The sequence below is a fragment of the Panthera pardus genome, unplaced genomic scaffold, assembly GCF_024362965.1.
Source record: "Panthera pardus isolate Hobbes unplaced genomic scaffold, ASM2436296v1 HiC_scaffold_12, whole genome shotgun sequence".
Taxonomy (NCBI): domain Eukaryota; kingdom Metazoa; phylum Chordata; class Mammalia; order Carnivora; family Felidae; genus Panthera; species Panthera pardus.
Genome location: NW_026526677.1, coordinates 84,431,321 through 84,449,394, shown reverse-complemented (window position 1 = coordinate 84,449,394; position 18,074 = coordinate 84,431,321). Strand labels below are relative to the sequence as shown.

The 18,074-nt window shown below is 37.5% G+C and overlaps 1 protein-coding gene across 3 annotated transcripts in view; it reads right to left on the bottom strand.

Annotated features, from left to right (window-relative positions):
* The window catches only part of NCAPD3 (non-SMC condensin II complex subunit D3), a 64,984-nt gene that overhangs the window by 44,077 nt on the left and 2,833 nt on the right, over nucleotides 1-18,074 (bottom strand). For all 3 annotated transcript variants that reach the window (XM_053900237.1, XM_053900238.1, XM_053900239.1), the window contains 10 exons: nucleotides 16,833-16,995; nucleotides 8,444-8,628; nucleotides 7,634-7,798; nucleotides 7,464-7,525; nucleotides 7,181-7,268; nucleotides 5,312-5,445; nucleotides 3,590-3,662; nucleotides 2,204-2,329; nucleotides 1,820-2,072; nucleotides 216-272 (listed from right to left, as the gene is read on the bottom strand). In XM_053900237.1, coding sequence (XP_053756212.1) covers nucleotides 216-272; nucleotides 1,820-2,072; nucleotides 2,204-2,329; nucleotides 3,590-3,662; nucleotides 5,312-5,445; nucleotides 7,181-7,268; nucleotides 7,464-7,525; nucleotides 7,634-7,798; nucleotides 8,444-8,628; nucleotides 16,833-16,995 — 1,306 coding nt within the window. The remainder of the gene's footprint in view (nucleotides 1-215; nucleotides 273-1,819; nucleotides 2,073-2,203; nucleotides 2,330-3,589; nucleotides 3,663-5,311; nucleotides 5,446-7,180; nucleotides 7,269-7,463; nucleotides 7,526-7,633; nucleotides 7,799-8,443; nucleotides 8,629-16,832; nucleotides 16,996-18,074) is intronic.

Below are 18,074 nucleotides of genomic sequence, written 5' to 3'. Positions count from 1 at the left end.
TAAGAAATTGTTATACCTCTTAATAATATAAGCCTGACATATTACACATTTAAATTACATATTACTGAAATGAATTTTGATTTCCTTGAAAAAGAAAAAAAGTTCAATATTAAAATAGGTAAATATGGAGACAGAAAAAAGCATGTCAAATACCCAGCAAGTCCTTTAAATAAAAAGACAATTATTCAATATTGGAAAATATATTGACCCATTACCTGCTGAATTTCTCAGTAAGGTACCAGGGTGGCTGTCTGCTCTTGAAACTGCAGGACCTAAAAATAAGCAGACACATAAGAGGGAAAAATGTCATAGTATCATAATCCCCAAGTAAATATTCAAAGTAATCAAAATCAAGATAATTAGGCCTAAACACAAGACAGATTCCAAACTGCTGACAATTAATAATGTTCTCCTCTGTATGCATTTGAAATGGATACTACGCACAATACAGCCATTACCCAACAATGCAAAGTAGTGTATAGGCAGCCAACAATCTCACCTCTAAAACATGAATATCTAAAATACTTTAAAAGACCTCTCAAATGTATCAGTCTTGTCTACAGGCATACATTGTTTTATCACACTTCCCTTTATTGTGCTTCACAGAAACTACACTTAAATTGAGTCTGTGGTAACCATACATCATACAAGTCTATGGGTGCCATTTTTCCAACAGTATTTGCTTACTTTGTGTCTGTGCCATGTTTTGGTAATTCTCACAATATTTAAAACTTTTTCATATTTATGGTGATCTGTGATTAGTGATCTTTGACTTTACTATTATAATTGTTTTCGGGTACCATGAACCATACCCATACAACACAGCAAACTTAATACATGGTGTATGTGTTCTGACTGCAGATGTGAAAATATCAAGAGAAACAGAATCAGAAGTGGAGTCAAAGATGTGACTGTGTTGCTGCCATCTCATGATAAAACCTGGAACAGATGAACAGCTCCTTCCTACAGACAAGCAAAGAAAGAGGTTTCTTGAGATGGGATCTACTCCTGGTGAAAGAGCTTTGACAACAAAGGATTTAGAATATCACATAAACTTAGTTGGTAAAGCAGCAGCAGGGTTTGAGAGGATGGACTCCAATTTTGGAAGAAGTTCTACTGTGGCTAAAATGCTATCAAACAGCACTACATGCTACAGACAAATCATTTGCGAAGAGTCAATTGATGAGGCAAACTTCACTGTCTTACTTTAAAAAATTGCCAAAGCCAACCACCCTTCAGCAACCACCAACACAGAGGCAAGAGCCTCCACCAGCAAAGAGATTACAACTTGTTAAAAGCTCACATGATGGTTAGCATTTTTAGCAATAAAGGTTTTTGGGGTTTTTTTTAGATTTTATTTTTAAGTAATCTCTCCACCCAATGTGGGGCTCGAACTTACAATCCCAAGATCAAGAGTCACGTGCTCTAGCAACTGAGCCAGCCAGGTGCCCTAACAATAAAGTACTTTTAAATTATGATATGTACTTTTTTAAGGCATAATGCTAGTACCACTTAATAGACAACAGTGTAGTGTAAACATAGCTTTTGTATGCACTGGGAAACCAAAAAATTCATTTGACTTGCTTTATTGCAATGTACACTTCATTGTGGGTGGCCTGAAACCAAACCCAGAGTATCTCCAAGGTATGACTATGTTTAAAAAGTTATTCACATAAAATATACTGATACAGGTTTATGAGGTTAATAGTATATCATATTGTATCTATTACTTTTGCAACAACAAAGAATGATTCCCTTACAGTCCAGTTTCTCCACAAGCACAAGACAGGCTCCCTGTCACAACTGTCACCACACTTACTGTTAATCAGAAATTCCAGGATGCTCTCTGATGCAGTGGTAACAGACACCTCCAGGCAGTGTGCAAAACTGGACAGTGCCTTGCTGCGGACGGTTGGTGCTTTGTCTACACAACGGTCAAATATAATTTCCTGCACCAAGAACTTATGCTTTATGATCTTCTGATGCTCCAAGGAGAGAGTGTTATCTACTGCTCTTTCAGGCAGTTCCAACAGAGCTAAGACAACATCCAGAGTAAAAACCCTGTGTGGGATCTGATAAAACAAAATCATAAAAATCTCCATCAGACAGGAATGAATACCAAAGGATTCCTTGCATATTCAGATCTGGCTGTCAGGAGGTTGCTGAGTCAGGAACCGAGATTTTATGCAGACGTATCTCCTACCTTGGAACTTCGTGAATATCTGTAAAGCCAAGCAATGAATGTAGCATATTCCCTACTGGGAAGTTTGCTGAGCAGCTGGACCAGGGACTGGGCTGCATAGGTCCGGTACTCTGATTTGTCAATCACCTGAAACATAAACAGTGAGAGGCCATTCAGCCAATATCTACCTGTAGGACAACTGAGACACATGTTGTGACATAAGTGGAAAATTAGTGAATATAACTATTTGGTGAATCTTTAAATGTTATAGGAATTACTAACAAATTTTAGGTTTTGGACACCTTTGAAAACTAACCTATAGGAAACTGATGAGCCCTCTCCTCAGGAATGCAAATTTAGCACATAATTTCAGAGAGTTTATGGACCTCCAGTACAATGTACTGGGTTCAAGGTAAGAATCCTCTGTCTAAACTGCTATAGAAATTTAAGGGATAATCATAAAAATTTGAACATTGGATATTTGATGATATTAAGAAATTATTATATATTTTCTTTGGTGTGTGGTGTATTTTGTGGTTATGTTTTTAAAGAGTTCTTACCCTCTAGAGACACATAGGAAATATTTCAGTTATCAATGGTTATGACAGAATTTGCTTCAAAAAAAACCCCCTAGTGTTCATACGTTTTGGGGAAGTTATACCTTATAGGTGTATTAATGCCATAAAATTGTTGAATATGGGTACACATCACTCTATTCTATTTATATGTGTGAAATTTTCCAAAATAAAAAGGGTTTTTCACCCAAAATAGAATACTCTGTCGTAGGAACATGTAGTGAAAATATTAAATAAAACTACTCTCAGTAACGATAACAGACTCTTCCCCAAAACAAATATATACACAAACACATGGGGCACTGGGTGGCTCAGTTGGTTAAGTGTCTGACTCTTGGTTTCAGCTCAGGTCATGATCTCACAGTTTGTGGGTTCAAGCCCCGCATTAGGCTCTGCACTGACACCATGGAGCCCGCTTGGGATTCTCTCTCTCTCCCACTCTCTCTGCCCCTCCTTTGCTTGCCTGTGTGCTCTCTCAACATAAATAAATAAACTTAAAAAAACTTATTAAAAAAACAAACAAAAAACCAAACACAGATGTTTACCTTCACACATATATTTTTATCATTATTATTTTTTTTTTGGAGAATCTTTTTTTAAAATATTTATTTATTTATATTTGAGAGAGAGTGCATGCAGGGGAGTGGCAGAGAAGGAGAGAGAATCTCAAGCAGGCTCCGTGCCATCAGCACAGGGCCTGACGCAAGACTCAAACTCACAAACTGTGAGATCATGACCTGAGCAAAAATCAATTGTTGGATACTTAACCAACTGAGCCACCCAGATGCCCTTTCATTATTATTATTACTAGTACTATTAAAGCAAATGGTACCTTGGCACAGATGTGCTGGAGTAAGATACGAAGGACTGGGAATATATTCTCCTTTAGTTCATCCACAAGTGAGCTATTAAAAAATAAATAAAAACCACATTGTTTACAATACACCTATGACTATATAAAATAGCAATTTTTCTTTGACTCTGTTCTCAAACACCATGACCCCTATATTTTAGAAAGCCTGAATACTGAAAATATTTACCCTGTATTGCAAACATTGCCTCAGTGAATAAAGAATACAGAGTGTCACAGCAGAAAACCATTCACCACGTCCCATGTATGGTTTTAGAGAGCTGGTGCCAAACAGACAACTACAGTCAGAGAGGAGCAAATTTGTAATTTTTGAATGACTCTTTTGACTATTTATTGAATTTCACATTAATACTGAAATACAGTATATCCTTTCAGGGTAAATAATAGATTAAGACACAGCACCACCGTGTGGTAGTTCAGTGAAATGCTACTATTTCATTGGATTTGTAACAGTACCTGCCAAACTTTAACCCAAGATTACATAATGCCCAGATGTGACCCATCTTTATGCTAAGTTTATCTGTACCACTGGATGTATACTACTGAACTTGGAGACATTATAAACCAAAAGTATCTTATGTACTTAATGTTTAAAAAATCTGTAGTCAAAATAAAATAAAAATACACCTAGCGAGAGATAGTTGCACAATGATCACGTGACAGCCTATACCTGGATTCCACCAACCACACCCCATATCTCCAACAACACTGCATTCCTTGAATACCGGCAGGCATATACACACTCTCATATACTTACCACTTCATTCCACTCCCTCCACATTGCATGCCAAATATTCAATTAAGGAGGGAAAGAAAAGCCAATGACATAGCAAATATGTTTTCTCCAATAAAGCTGAGACACAGAAGTTTTTAGGTGAAGCTAAGTGATTCATGAGAGAAAACTGCTCTATCAATTATTACTAGAGAAGTAAAAATCGACTTAATTCTTCCCTTTAGGAAGTACTGCTTGTAGGGGGAGGGGGGATGGAAAAGTGAGAAGAAACAAGAAAAAGTGCAAAGGAACAAAAAGAAAGAGACACAGAGAAGACAGAAATAGAAAAGGGAAAAACAAGACAGACCTGTAAGAGAGGCAAACACTGAGGCAATGATAAAACATAAAAGAAGTTGGGGCGCCTGGGTGGCGCAGTCGGTTAAGCGTCCAACTTCAGCCAGGTCACGATCTCGCGGTCCGTGAGTTCGAGCCCCGCGTCAGGCTCTGGGCTGATGGCTCGGAGCCTGGAGCCTGTTTCCGATTCTGTGTCTCCCTCTCTCTCTGCCCCTCCCCTGTTCATGCTCTGTCTCTCTCTGTCCCAAAAATAAAAAATAAAAAACGTTGAAAAAAAAAAATTAAAAAAAAAAAACAAAAAAAAAAAACATAAAAGAAGTAACTGTCATTGCTCAGTGCCTGGCCTTACAGGCTGGTGGGAATCAAGCTGGAGGCTGGTGCTAGCCCATGAATTAGATTCTGTACCCCTCAACAAAGCCCCAGTGCAAAGGCTACCAACAGTGACCCAGACCACATGAACCACAGGAGCTCTGAGGTACTTTACTTTGATCCCAAAAGCACAACAGGACAGAAATCTGTTAGTTTCCATAGGTGTCAGTAACCTCGGTAATACAGGGCCCAGAAGACTTAAGGGAGAGTGATAAAGAGAGTAAAATGCCAAGCTATGTGTGCTTCACCTGATGAACTGCACTGCCTGGTTTCTACTGTTGATCACTGGTGATGTAACAGTAAGGGGAGCACGATGGGCTCCTTCGCCTGCTTCTACCATTAATATCACATTTAGCATTTGATGGAAAACACAACCTATAACCTGGAAGAGAAGAAAATTCTATTTAAGGCATGACTGAGAATTCAAGGGCCTCAAAGATAGACATGCAGACCACAGTAAACCATTCCAAGAAGATAAGTCAGATTAACACAGCTTTTGGGTGACCACTGGAAATGTTTCTTGGATAATTACCAAGTATTCAATCAACACATGATGAAAACAGTATGAAAACACTGCTTATAGATAATGACAGGAGTATCATTTAGTTTCTCTCCTCACCCTCTCAAACTGCAGCCCTGAAATTAGGGCAAATAGAGAATTAATTGTCACTTCTAAACGGCAAAAAAATGCTATTGATAATCTCTCACAGAATCTCTTACAGAAACAAGAATATTTTACACTTGAATTTTCCTGAAGTTTACATTGCACCTTCCAACATTTCTCATATAATTTACTCACCTAACCAATTCATTCATTCTGTAAATAAAACATGTACTGAAAACCAAATATGTGGCAGGCATTGTGTTAAGTTCATACGTATTACTAGATTTTACTATATTTGATCTTAAACCTCACAAAAACTGCAGGAGGTAAGCAAGGCATTCCTACTTCATATGTATTATTATTTCCACTTTACACCTAATAAAAGAGATTCCAAAGGTGAACTGCCCAAAGTCAAGTGATTAAAAGTCTGGCTGAACCCGACATTGTCTAACATCAAGTCAATACTTTCACAATTAAAAAAATCCTACATCTTTAGAGGCACTGTGGACCTAAAGGCATAAATTTCCCAATCCAGCTAATCTTTCCAATTTTATCAAGAGCATGGAAATTGAAAACATTCATGTGAGTTCTAACACAGCCATACTTTAAACACAGAAATGATAACGGTATAATAAATGATAAAATATAGCACATTTTCTAAACAACAAGCATTATGTTCTGCATCTGAAGGGCATTCTTTCATTTACTCCTCCTGACACACCTAAGAAGATTGAGGCTTTGGAAAGGCTGAGTACCTCATACAAGAATACACAGCTAGACAGGGTGGAGCCAGAATTGAAACACAGGTGTACAAAACCTGGCCCGAGAGCCTCAAACCTTCTTATTAACCACCATGTAACTCGTCCTAGAAATTATGTGTAGCACAGCCACCAAAAGTCATATGACTTCAGTCTATCACATTTTTGGCATGATCTTGTTTTATTAATGATATACAAGTGTATTAACACCATAATGCTAAAACATCCTTGACTCCAATGTTTAGATAGTGATACTGATAAGGCAGCTCAAAGGGCAAAATCCACATATGAATACTAACCAGGAATGATAACTAGTAATATTTCTGTAGAATTCTCAACTAAAATGATATAAACATTTTAGAAATACTGAAGTGCACATGAAACTTGCCAAGCATTGCCAAGGAAAACTTGAAAATTCCATGACTGTCTAGTCTTTTCAGAACAACCTGGTAACTATTTCTCTAAATATAACACCCTGTTCAGTGTTCTTCCTACCTAATCTACACTGGAACCATTTTTTATGTATGAAACCTAACAATAATTTGCCATGGCCTCCAAGTATTTGAATATCAGTTTGGTTATGAAGAATAGGCAGCAAATAGAAGTGGTGATGCTTTTTATGCTACACATGATACAGAGTCGCGAAAATGACCTAGTTAAAATGGCATCACATCAAATGCTGCCAATGGTTTTCCATTATGATTTAGATTCTTTCAATTCAACTAGGAACTAAATTAAGTCCTTGTCTCCTTTACCTTATCTCCCTCTCCATGAATTGGGGAGCATAGCAAATACAATCCATGATAGGCCAGTTCTGGTATGTACTTTGCTTGGTTAAGGCTTCTAAAGAAAAAGACAGAAGATTAGTTAACGGATATGATTTTACTTGGAATATTCACTAACCCTATAATCAACCACATCCAAATGAATAAACTCTACCTATGTGCCAATTAGGATAAAATAGCATTTATACTTCTGTGAGATCAAAATTTATTACATTACATTTAAATTTCAGCATTGGAAGAATGAGAGCCTCACCTGGCCTGTGTAACATGAAATTCATGAAGAACTGGTTCAAAATTAGTTAATGCAACAAAGACCTAGAAAATAGAACAAAGAAGAGGCCTGATTATTCCTATTCATTAAGTATTAGCCATCATCTCTGCCCTTCTGAGGTTGCCCCAAGGATTTTTGGAATTCTCACTTACTTCTATACAATTCTGTATACACTGTGGCTTTTCTTTCAGGGAAAACTTGGACAGAAGCCGTAAAAAATTCTTCAACAGGTGAAAGATGGCATTTCGAATTTGACAAAGGTCTCGGGCAGAAAAGCAAATACTTTCCTCATCTTCCTGTTCTTCTAGTTCATCCACCTAGATTATAAAGCAATATATAGGTGACTGCATAGTAATGCCTAACACTTTGTCCAATGGTTTTCAATGTACTCAGATCAAGTCTGTTAAACTCCAGGTGGTTGCTGAGCTTCTGAGGTTATGGGACCCTGATCGGGTCCCTTAACTGCTCTGTTTCCACAGCCAGAACAGTAAATCATTGGGCCAGATGACTGTACAGTAGTTTTGAGCTCTGCGTTTTTGTGTCAATGGGAATTCTTATGTTTCTTGGAAGTTTTCTCTACCTAGTCAGCACACAAGAATTTGGAATTAATGTTATTCCATTATGCTCTTATGGACATGAGTCCTTAGGATACTTCAACCATCCTCTCTGATGACAACAGATGATGTGCAAATATACATGTTCAGATATTGTCAAGCATACCTGGGAACAAGGCTGGGGAGAGATTATGGGGAGGCTGGAAAGATGAAAAGGTAGAGATATATATTCTCAGCAGTAAATGAAGCCTGAGAAGCAACTTAAAGTCACAATGGAAACCTGATGATGCTTTAGGATCATTTGGTTATAATCACAATGCTTGAAACCATATTTTAATATAAAGTTAACACTTATATCACAATCATGTGTTCGTACAGATACATTTTATTATTCTACTTACTTCTTACCTCAATATCTTCTTTCCTGGGTGGCTTTCCTCTTTTCCTATTTCCTCTTGGATTAGCCTCAGTGTTCTTAGGCTGTTCTTTCTTTCTTTTCCGATTCAAGTTAGATTCCTGAGGCCAACTCTTCTTTAGAATCTGAATACATTTGTCAAACATCACCTGGTGGAATACTTGATTGGCTACACTGCCTATTCATAAAGAATAAAAGTGGGTTAGATTTGTCTTTTTTTTTTTTTTTTAAGTTTACGTATTTGAGAAAGACAGAGAGTGCAAGTGGGGGAAGGGCAGAGAGAGAGAGAGAGAGAGAGGGAGAGAGAGGGAGAGAGAGGGAGAGAGAGGGAGAGAGAGACAATCCGAAGCAAGCTCCACGCTGCCAGTGCAGAGCCTGACGCGGGCCCCAAACTCTTGAAACCACGTGATCACACATGAACTGAGCCAAAACCAAGAGCTGGATGCTTAACCGATTAAGTCACCCAGGTGTCCCAAAAATAAAAAGAATTTTTAAAAAAGGATGTCATTATGCATTGAATATATGTAGACACTAGTCTGTTTTATAATTTACTACCATGAAATACACACAAATCTATCATAAAAGTTAAAGTTTATCAAAACTTACACACACAACACTTACAGGCTGTATGTGGTGGAATGCATGGTTGAGAGAAATATAAACATAAAAATGCAGTGTTAAGTTATAATGGCATACAGCTACTGTACTACTATCATAATTTTATAGCCACCTCCCATTCATATTGCAATGAGCTTGAATACTGTGGGTACCCACTTAACACCATTTGATGCTAATCATCTCAGTATAAGCAGATTGTCTCTACAGTAAACTGTGTATTGCAGGAAAAAGTGATCTCTTGCAGTTTTTGAGTATTTTTCACTGTGTTTAGTCCAGTGCTGCAAACTGTGAACAACACCATGGAGCCCATATGAAGTGCCACTAGTGAAGTGCTCACAAGAAACAAAGAGAATTCATGACATTACAAAGAGCAGCCTGACTTCAGATTCTGTCTCTCTCCTGCACTGACAGCACAGAGCCTGCTTCGGATTCTCCGTCTCTCTCCCTCTCCACACTCCCCCTGCTTGTGCTCTCTCTCTTTCTCAAAATAAACATTAAAAAAAAAAAGAAAAGAAAAGAAAGTGCAGCTTTATGTGGGTGCAGGATTGTTATTAGAAAGCTATACCTGTATGATTCAAGAAAAAGCAAAGTCATTATATGACAACTTAAAGCAAAAGGAAGGTGAAGGATCTAAAGTAAGAGAATTTAATGTCAGCAAAGGATGGTTTGATAACTTTAGAAAGAGATTTGGCTTAAAAAAATGTCATGATAACAGGAGAAACAGCTTCCACCAACCAAAAGGCAAGCAGACAAGTTCCCGGACACCTTTAAGAAAATCACTGAGAAGAAAGGACATCTGCCTGAACAAGTTTTTAATGCAGACAAAAGTGCCTGATTCTGGAGAAAAACATCCCAAAGGACATTTATTAGTTGAGGGAGAGAAGCAAACACCAGGATTTAAGGTAGGAAGGGATAGGTTAGCTCTACTGTTTTGTGCAAATGCAGTCAGGTTTATGATCAAGACTGCACTTTTCTATATAGCTGCTAACCCTAGAGCGTTGAAGGGAAAAGATAAACACTAGTTGACAGTCCTTTGGTTGTAAAACAAGAAGGCCTAGATAATGAGAACCCATTTTTTGGATTGGTTCCATTGATGCTTTGTCCCTGAAGTCAGGAAGTACCCTGCCAATAAATGACTGCCTTTTAAAGTTCTTTTGATACTGGACAAAGCCCTTGGCCACCCAGAACCCCATGAGTTCAAGACAAAAGGCAGGGATCTACTTGCCCCCAGACACATCTCTAATACAATCTCTAGATAGGGAGTCATAAAGACTTTTAAGATTCATTACACACGGTACTCCATGGAAAGGACTGTCAACCCTATGGAAGACAATCCTGACAGAGGGCACATCATCGAAGTCTAGAAGGATTACACCACTGAAGATGCCACTGTTGTTATGGAAGAAGCCATGAAAGCCATCCAGCTCCAAACAATAAATTCCTGCTGGAGAAAACTGTGTCCACATTTTGTGTATGACTTCACAGGACTTATGACAGAGCCAATCAAGGAAATCATGAAAGAGACTGTGGATATGGCAAAAAAATGTGTGTGTGTGGGGGGGGAGGGGGTTCAAGATATAGATCTTGGAGAAATTCAAGAGCTAATAGGCCCAACACCACAGGAATGAACAGAAGATGATGTGCCTCTGAATCAGTGCCAGACAATGAGAAAGAAGACACTAACAGGGGTGCCCGGGTAGCTCCAGTCAGTTAGGTGTCTGACTTTTGATTTCATCTCAGGTCATGATCTCATGGTTCGTGGGATGAAGCCCTGCTTCGGGCTCTGCACCAACAGTGCAGAGCTTACTTGGGATTCTGTCTCTCCCTCTCTCTCTCTCTCTGCCTCTATTCTGCTCATGTTGTCTCTATCAAAATAAATAAACATTAAAAAAAAAAAAAGTGCCAGAAAACAAATCAATGTTAGACAATCTAGCAGAAGGGTTCTGATCATTTAAGACTGCTTTTCACTCCTTTCTTTTATTACATGGACTCTTCTATGATATGGGCACTGAAACTACAACAAATGATGGATAAAGGATTGGTACCATACAGAAACATTTTTAGAGAAATGAAAAAGCAGAAATTCAGACAAATTACAATGTCTTTCTGTGAAATGACCCTGTGTGTACCTCTCTTTCCACCTCTGAGAGAGCGAGACCAACCCCAGCTCGTTCTCCTCCTCCTCCTCAGCCTACTCAACATGAAGACGACGATGAAGACCTTTCTGATGGTCCACTTCCACTTAATGAATAACAAATAATCATCATGCTGTACAGTCAGTGATCTTATCTGCTGTGCATGTGTTATCTTCGTGTGAACATCTAATAAGTGTATAGCAAGAACTATACAAGGTGTTTCTGTGTTCTCATCATCATTACCTAAGTATTCACGGTGTAGGACACCATGTGCAAGATTTGAGTAGAAGTGGACAGCCTATTCTTACATAGGCATAAGGTGAGTGATATTTAACATAAAATTAACAATATGTTAATTTTCTTACTGTTTTAGAACTTTAGGGGCACCTGGGTGGCTCAGTTGGTTCAGCATCCAACTCTTGATTTTGGTTCAGGTCATGATCTCATGGTTTGGGAGTTTCAGCCCCATGTCAAGCTCCACACTGACAGTGCAGGGCCTGCTTGGGATTCTCTCTCTCCCTCTCTCCCTGTCCCTCTCCTGCTCTCTCGCTCTCTCTCAAAATAAATAAACTTTAAAAAGAACTTTAGTTTCAGGGGAGCCTAGGTGACTCAGTTGGTTAAACATCCAACTTTTGATCTCAGCTCGTGTCATGATCTCATGGTTCGTGAGTTTGAGTCCTACATTGGGCTAACACACTGTCGGTGCAGAGCCTGCTTGGGATTTGTTCTCTCTCTCTCCGTCCCTCCCCCTGGTCCCCCATGTGCTCTCTCACTCTCTCTCTCAAAATAAATAAACTTAAAAAAAAAAAAAAAAGAACTTCACTTTCAAAGAGTTACATTACCATATAGTATCTCTTTTTCTCTGGTAACTGAAGAAACTGTGTATCAGCCTATCATCACAGGTGGTTTTTTTTTTTTAATGTAACAATGTTTCCAATGCAGCATTATGAATACAGCTGTAATACCGTATGCCATAAAAACTTCATAATGATTCATTCATTAGTGTATAGCCTAGGCTCCCATGAACTAATCTTATACTACACTACCATAAAGCAATCATTTTGCTGCTTATCAATGCATGAATCGTTATACCTATAAATAAATATGAATTCCTTTTTCATGTTACCTTTTTATTTTTTTGTCTAATGTTAATAATACATATAACACCTAAAGTGTTTTGTATCCCATAAGACAACACTGATATAGGTACTCACAGCAAGACAATTCATCTTGTAAAGAAAGAATGTAAACTTATGGTACCGATACAGTATAGTACTGTAATGTGTTTTCTTTATGATTTTCTTAATAACATTTTCTTTTCTCTAGCTTACTGTAAGAAAACAGTATAAAATAAATACACAATAATATGTGTTAATTGACTGTTTATGTTATTGGTAAGACTTCTGGTCAACAGTAAGCTATTAGTTAAGTTATGGGGAGTCAAGAGTTACACAGGGATTTTTGACTGCGCGAGAGGTCAGTACCCCTAAGCCCTGTAATAACATTTCAGGATAGTCCTCAAATATTTGGAAATTGGATACACTATTAAATAACTCAGAGGTGTAAGGAGAAATCACAAGAAAAATCAGAAAACTGCTTTCGCTTCAATGATAATGAAAACAAATCATCAGAATTTGCAGGGTGCAGATAAAGCTGTACATAGGGAAATTTGCCAGATAAGAGAAGTAAGTGAGAACAAAGATCTAAGCAACCACCTTAAGAAATCAGAATAAAAGCAAATTAAACCAAAGTAAGATGGAAGGCAATAAAAGACCAAAATCACTGAAATAAGAAATGGACAAAGAATAGAGTATAATCAATAACATCAAAAGTGGTTCTTTGACATGATCAATGCAATTAATAAACCTCTATCTACAGGGATGAAAACAACAACAAAAGGAATACAAATTATCAATCAGACATGAAAGAAGACATATCACTACAGATTCTGCAAACAAAAATCTTTCCAAGCAAACTGCATGCCTACATGACTTCATTATTGAATTCTACCAAAAATTTAAGGCAGAAGAACAACCAGTTCTTCACATACCTCCAAAATATAAAAAAGGCAAGAACATTACCCAACTCATTCTATGAGACTGGTATCCTGAAACCCAGGCCAGACAAAGGCATATCAAAAAAAGAATGTCCCTTATGAATACAGATGCAAAATCTTCAATAAAATATTAGCTAACAAAATCTGACAACACATAAAAAGGTTATACACTATCATCAAGGAAATGCAAAACTAGTTTAACATGAAAATCTATCAACATAATACATTCTATTATTGGAATAAAGAACCACAAGACCATCCCACAGATACAAAAAAAGCAAATAATAAAATCTAATATCCTTTCATAATAAAACACTCAACAAACTAGGAAAAACAATCTCATAAAGGTGATTCTTACAACAATCACAGCAAATATCATATACTTAAGGACAAAATACTGAAAGTTTTCCTTCTGAGATCAGGAACAAGACAAGATGTCCACCTCCTGACTTCTGCTCAGTACTATACTGGAGGACCTAACCAGGGCAATTAGGGAAGAAAAAGAAATAAAAGGCACCCAAACTGGAAAAGAAGTAAAATCATGTCTACTTACAAGCAACATGATCTTATATATAGAAAATTTTATTAGTAACAATAAATGAGTTCAGCAAAGTTGCAGGGTATGAGATCAGTAATAAAAAATCAACTGTACTTTTCTGATTTAAAAAAGGCAGAAGACCTGAATAGACAGTTTTCCAAAAAGGACATACAAATAACCAACAGGCACATGAAAAGAAGTTCAAAAATACTAATCATCAGGGAAATGCAAATTAAAACCACAATGAGATATAACCTCACACCTGCCAGAATGACTAAAATCAAAAAGACAAGAAATGACAAATGTTGGTGAGGATGTGGAGAGAAAGGAATCCTCATGCACTATTGGTGGTAATGTTGGTACAGCCACCATGGAAAGGAAATAGCACAGAAGTTCCTCATAAAATTAAAAATTGACATACCCTACAATCCAGTAATTCCACTACTGGGTATCTATCTAAAGAAAAACACTAAATCAAAAATATAAATGCACCCCTATGTTCACTGCAGCATTATTTACAATAGTCAAGACATGGAAGGAATCTAAGATTCCATCAATAGATGAATGGATAAAGAAGATGTGAGATGGAAGTAATGGAATACTACTCAGCTATAAAAAAGAATGAAATCTTGCCTTTTGAAACAACACACATGGACCTAGAGGGTATGTGCTAAATGAAATAAGTCAGACAACGGGGAGCCTGGGTGGCTCAGTGGGTTAAGTGTCTGACTTTGGCTTAGGTCATGAACTCGTGGTCTGTGAGTTCGAGACCCGGGTTGGGCTCTGTGCTGACAGCTTGGAGCCTGGAGCCTGCTTCAGATTCTGTGTCTCCCTCTCTCTCTGCCCTTCCCTGCTCACACTGTCTCTGTCTCTCAAAAATCAATAAATGTTAAAAACAAAAAAATAAAAAAGAAATGTCAGACAAATATCGTATGATTTCACATATAAGTGAAAACTAAACACAAAACAAACAAAAAAAGCTGAAACAACCCATAAACACAGAAAACAAACTGGTAGTTGGTAAAGGGGAGAGGGGTTGGGAGATGGGCAAAATGGGTGAGGGGAAGTGGAAGGTACAGGCTTCCAGTTACAGAATGAGTAAGTTATGGGGATAAAATGCACAGCACAGGGAATATACTCAATGGTATTGTGACACCATTGAGTGGTGACAGATGATAGCCTCACTTATGGTGAGCATAGCATAAGGTAGACTTTTCATACAGACTTATCCAAACACTATATTGTACACATGAAATTAACATAACATTGTATATTGACTATACTTAAATAATAAATAAGTAGATAAATTGTACTTCTACACACTACCAGTAAACAATCTGAAAATGAAATTGAGAAAACAATTTCATCTACAATAGCACGGGAAAGAATAAAATACTTAGGTATAAGTTTAACCAAGTAAGTGTACGTTGATAAGTATAAAATGTCATTGAAACAAATTAGAGAAGACCTAAATGGAAAGACATCCTGTGTTCATGGATCAGAAGACGTAATGTTGTTAAGATGGCAATACTCCCCAAATTGATCTATAAATTCAGTGCAGTAACTATCAAAATCGTAGAAACCTTTTTTTGGGCAGAAATTGACATGTAACTCCTACAATTCACATGGAAATAAAAGGGACCCAGAATAACCAAAACATCTTGAAAAAGAACACACTATGATTAAAAATTAAGTATCAACAGCATCCCAACCATAATCTGGAAACATTTAAAAACAGAAGGTAATTAGCAAAAACACTCTCTGGAAAGATGCAAGTAGCCAATAATGAACAACACTCTTTGCTTTGGCATAAATCTCAACCTTAATCAGAAGGATCTGCATCTAGCAAGGGAAGAGAAGAGTAAAACTGGGTTCCTAAAATCACCACTCTTCTGTGAGACAACTCAGTTCCAACTGAGATATTGCTTAGCAACTAAAGTCTTTAGGAACTTATTTCAAAAGTCATGATTGGGAGCTTTAACAATAATATAAATTAATGTTCAAGGCTTTATATGTCTTTTTACCAATTCCCAATCACATGGAATAAATCCTTAACATTCATTACAAATGAACTTGTGTAAACTATGACAAGCAGCATAAATGCTGACTAATCTTGTGATTTTCTTGTCTATATGAACTTTAGGTTCTCCAGCCACATCTCCCTCTGTTCCAGCCTCTCTTACCTTAGGTTTGGGGTGTGTAGAAGGGACTCCTTTATTGCGCACAGGAGGAACAGCCACCTGAGCGCTCTGACAATAAGAGAAGTAGAAGAGTGCTCATAAATAGACTCCTTTCCTGTGCTTTCCTTCATCAAGCATTACTAGCTATTCTCATGTTTTCTTTATTAGAATGGTTTTAACCTATTTTTCCATATCTGCATAGGAGAGAGATATATATATAACACAATGACTCTCCAGCAGTCTTTCTCAGTCTGGACGGGGAGTCAGGAGATGAGTGAGTGGTATCAGGTTTTTATACTAGATGGTGGTGGGTGGGAATGGAGCTCTTATAGCTTGGAAACAAACCCCTTCAGCCTTATCCCTCTGATATTAATCGTATTAGGTTATAGACACAGCATATTACAAAACAAACACACTTAAAGAAACGAGGCTTGGGGCGCCTGGGTGGCTCAGTCGGTTGAGTGTCTGACTTCGGCTCAGGTCATGATCTCACAGCTCGTGAGTTCGAGCCCCACGTCAGGCTCTTTGCTGACAGCTCAGAGCCTGGAGCCTGCTTCTGTTTCTGTGTCTCCCTCTCTCTCTGCCCCTAACCCACTTGCATTCTGTCTTTGTCTCTCTCAAAAATAAATAAACACTAAAAAAAAAAATTTAAAGAAACAAAGGAAACACATTTCTTGAACACCTATAACAAGCCATGTTTTTCACAGACTCATTGTATTTAATTTTTAGAACGACTCTATAAGATGGGTTGCCCCTGCCTCATTTTATAAGTGAGAAAAAGAAATACAAGAGTTCAAAACAATGTAGAAATTTAAAACAAAAATATATTTATCTTATGATCAAATATCTACATACCTGGTACTTCCAGCAGCAGAAAATAAAGCCCAGCAGCATGAAGGCCATACTGTCGATATTGCACACTGACACTTTTCTTATGGACTGTTTGAACAAAGTGATAGAACAATGCCACCAGTGCCCTGTGAGAAATACTGTTTTCAATGAAGAAGGCCCATATGCTCTGTAGGGAGGGAGAAACATAAAAGCCAATAATTAGAGAAATTGGAAAATCTCCTATTATTTAATTTTTGCAAGTATTTAGTACCTTATTTAAAAAAAAAAAAAGACCAACCTGGCTCCTAATTCTAAACGTTTGCTATCTTCTAAGGGATTGAAAAAAAATTAAAATGTAGTATTCAAAATTATAAAAATAAATAAGTATATAAGAAATTTAAATAATTAGATATCAAAATAATTTGGGGATAGGTTTGAAGCATATATATTTCTGAAATTATCATAGCCAAAAACTATAGTAAGACCTTTAGGACACCCTATATTTGTGTTTACTCAAAGAAGTTACCCATCCAGCTATATTAAATGTACTCAAAATCATTTATCGCTCTAATTACTAAATGAAGAAATTAGAGCCGTTTACTTAAATGTAAATCTCTATGGGCAATGGGAACAGGAAAAGAAATACCTGAAAGTTTCTCCCTCAGCAGATTTCATAAGTAGCCAAGGTGAGAAAGGAAATATACCCTAGACTATAAACCACTATTTTATTAATTGTATCGTGGTTCCATGTTTTGCCAATTAAACACATGATAAGGAAACGGGTTATTTCTATAAACCAAACAGCAGGGAACTAAATGATTTATCCTAGAGTACCTTGAAAAAAACACAGGCCCACGGAAGTTCAAGCAATCAGACCCTATACTTGCTGCTCCCCTGAAGACAGGGAAAATGGCAAGTAATGCCTTGGCTTAGCTACACTAGTTAGCATGTGCCACTTTTACAGAAGAGCCCATTTAAAATCCTGTCAGTACTCTGCATTCTTTCACCATGAAACTTCTGGAAGAAATCACCTCCTACCTTTATAGTAGTTACCTCCTCATTCCTAATGCCACTTCAGCTCCACCCCACTTCCCTGTAACTGTGACCTTACAGGTCACCAAGGATGATCCAATCACCTCTGAGGGGTGACTGTGCCTGCCCATGACCTCTGCAGCATGTGGTACCTGGCCACTTCCTGGTCTTCATATCAACACTCCCCACACTCTGACTGTGCACCTATAGGTCACCCTCAACCAGCTTTTTTAA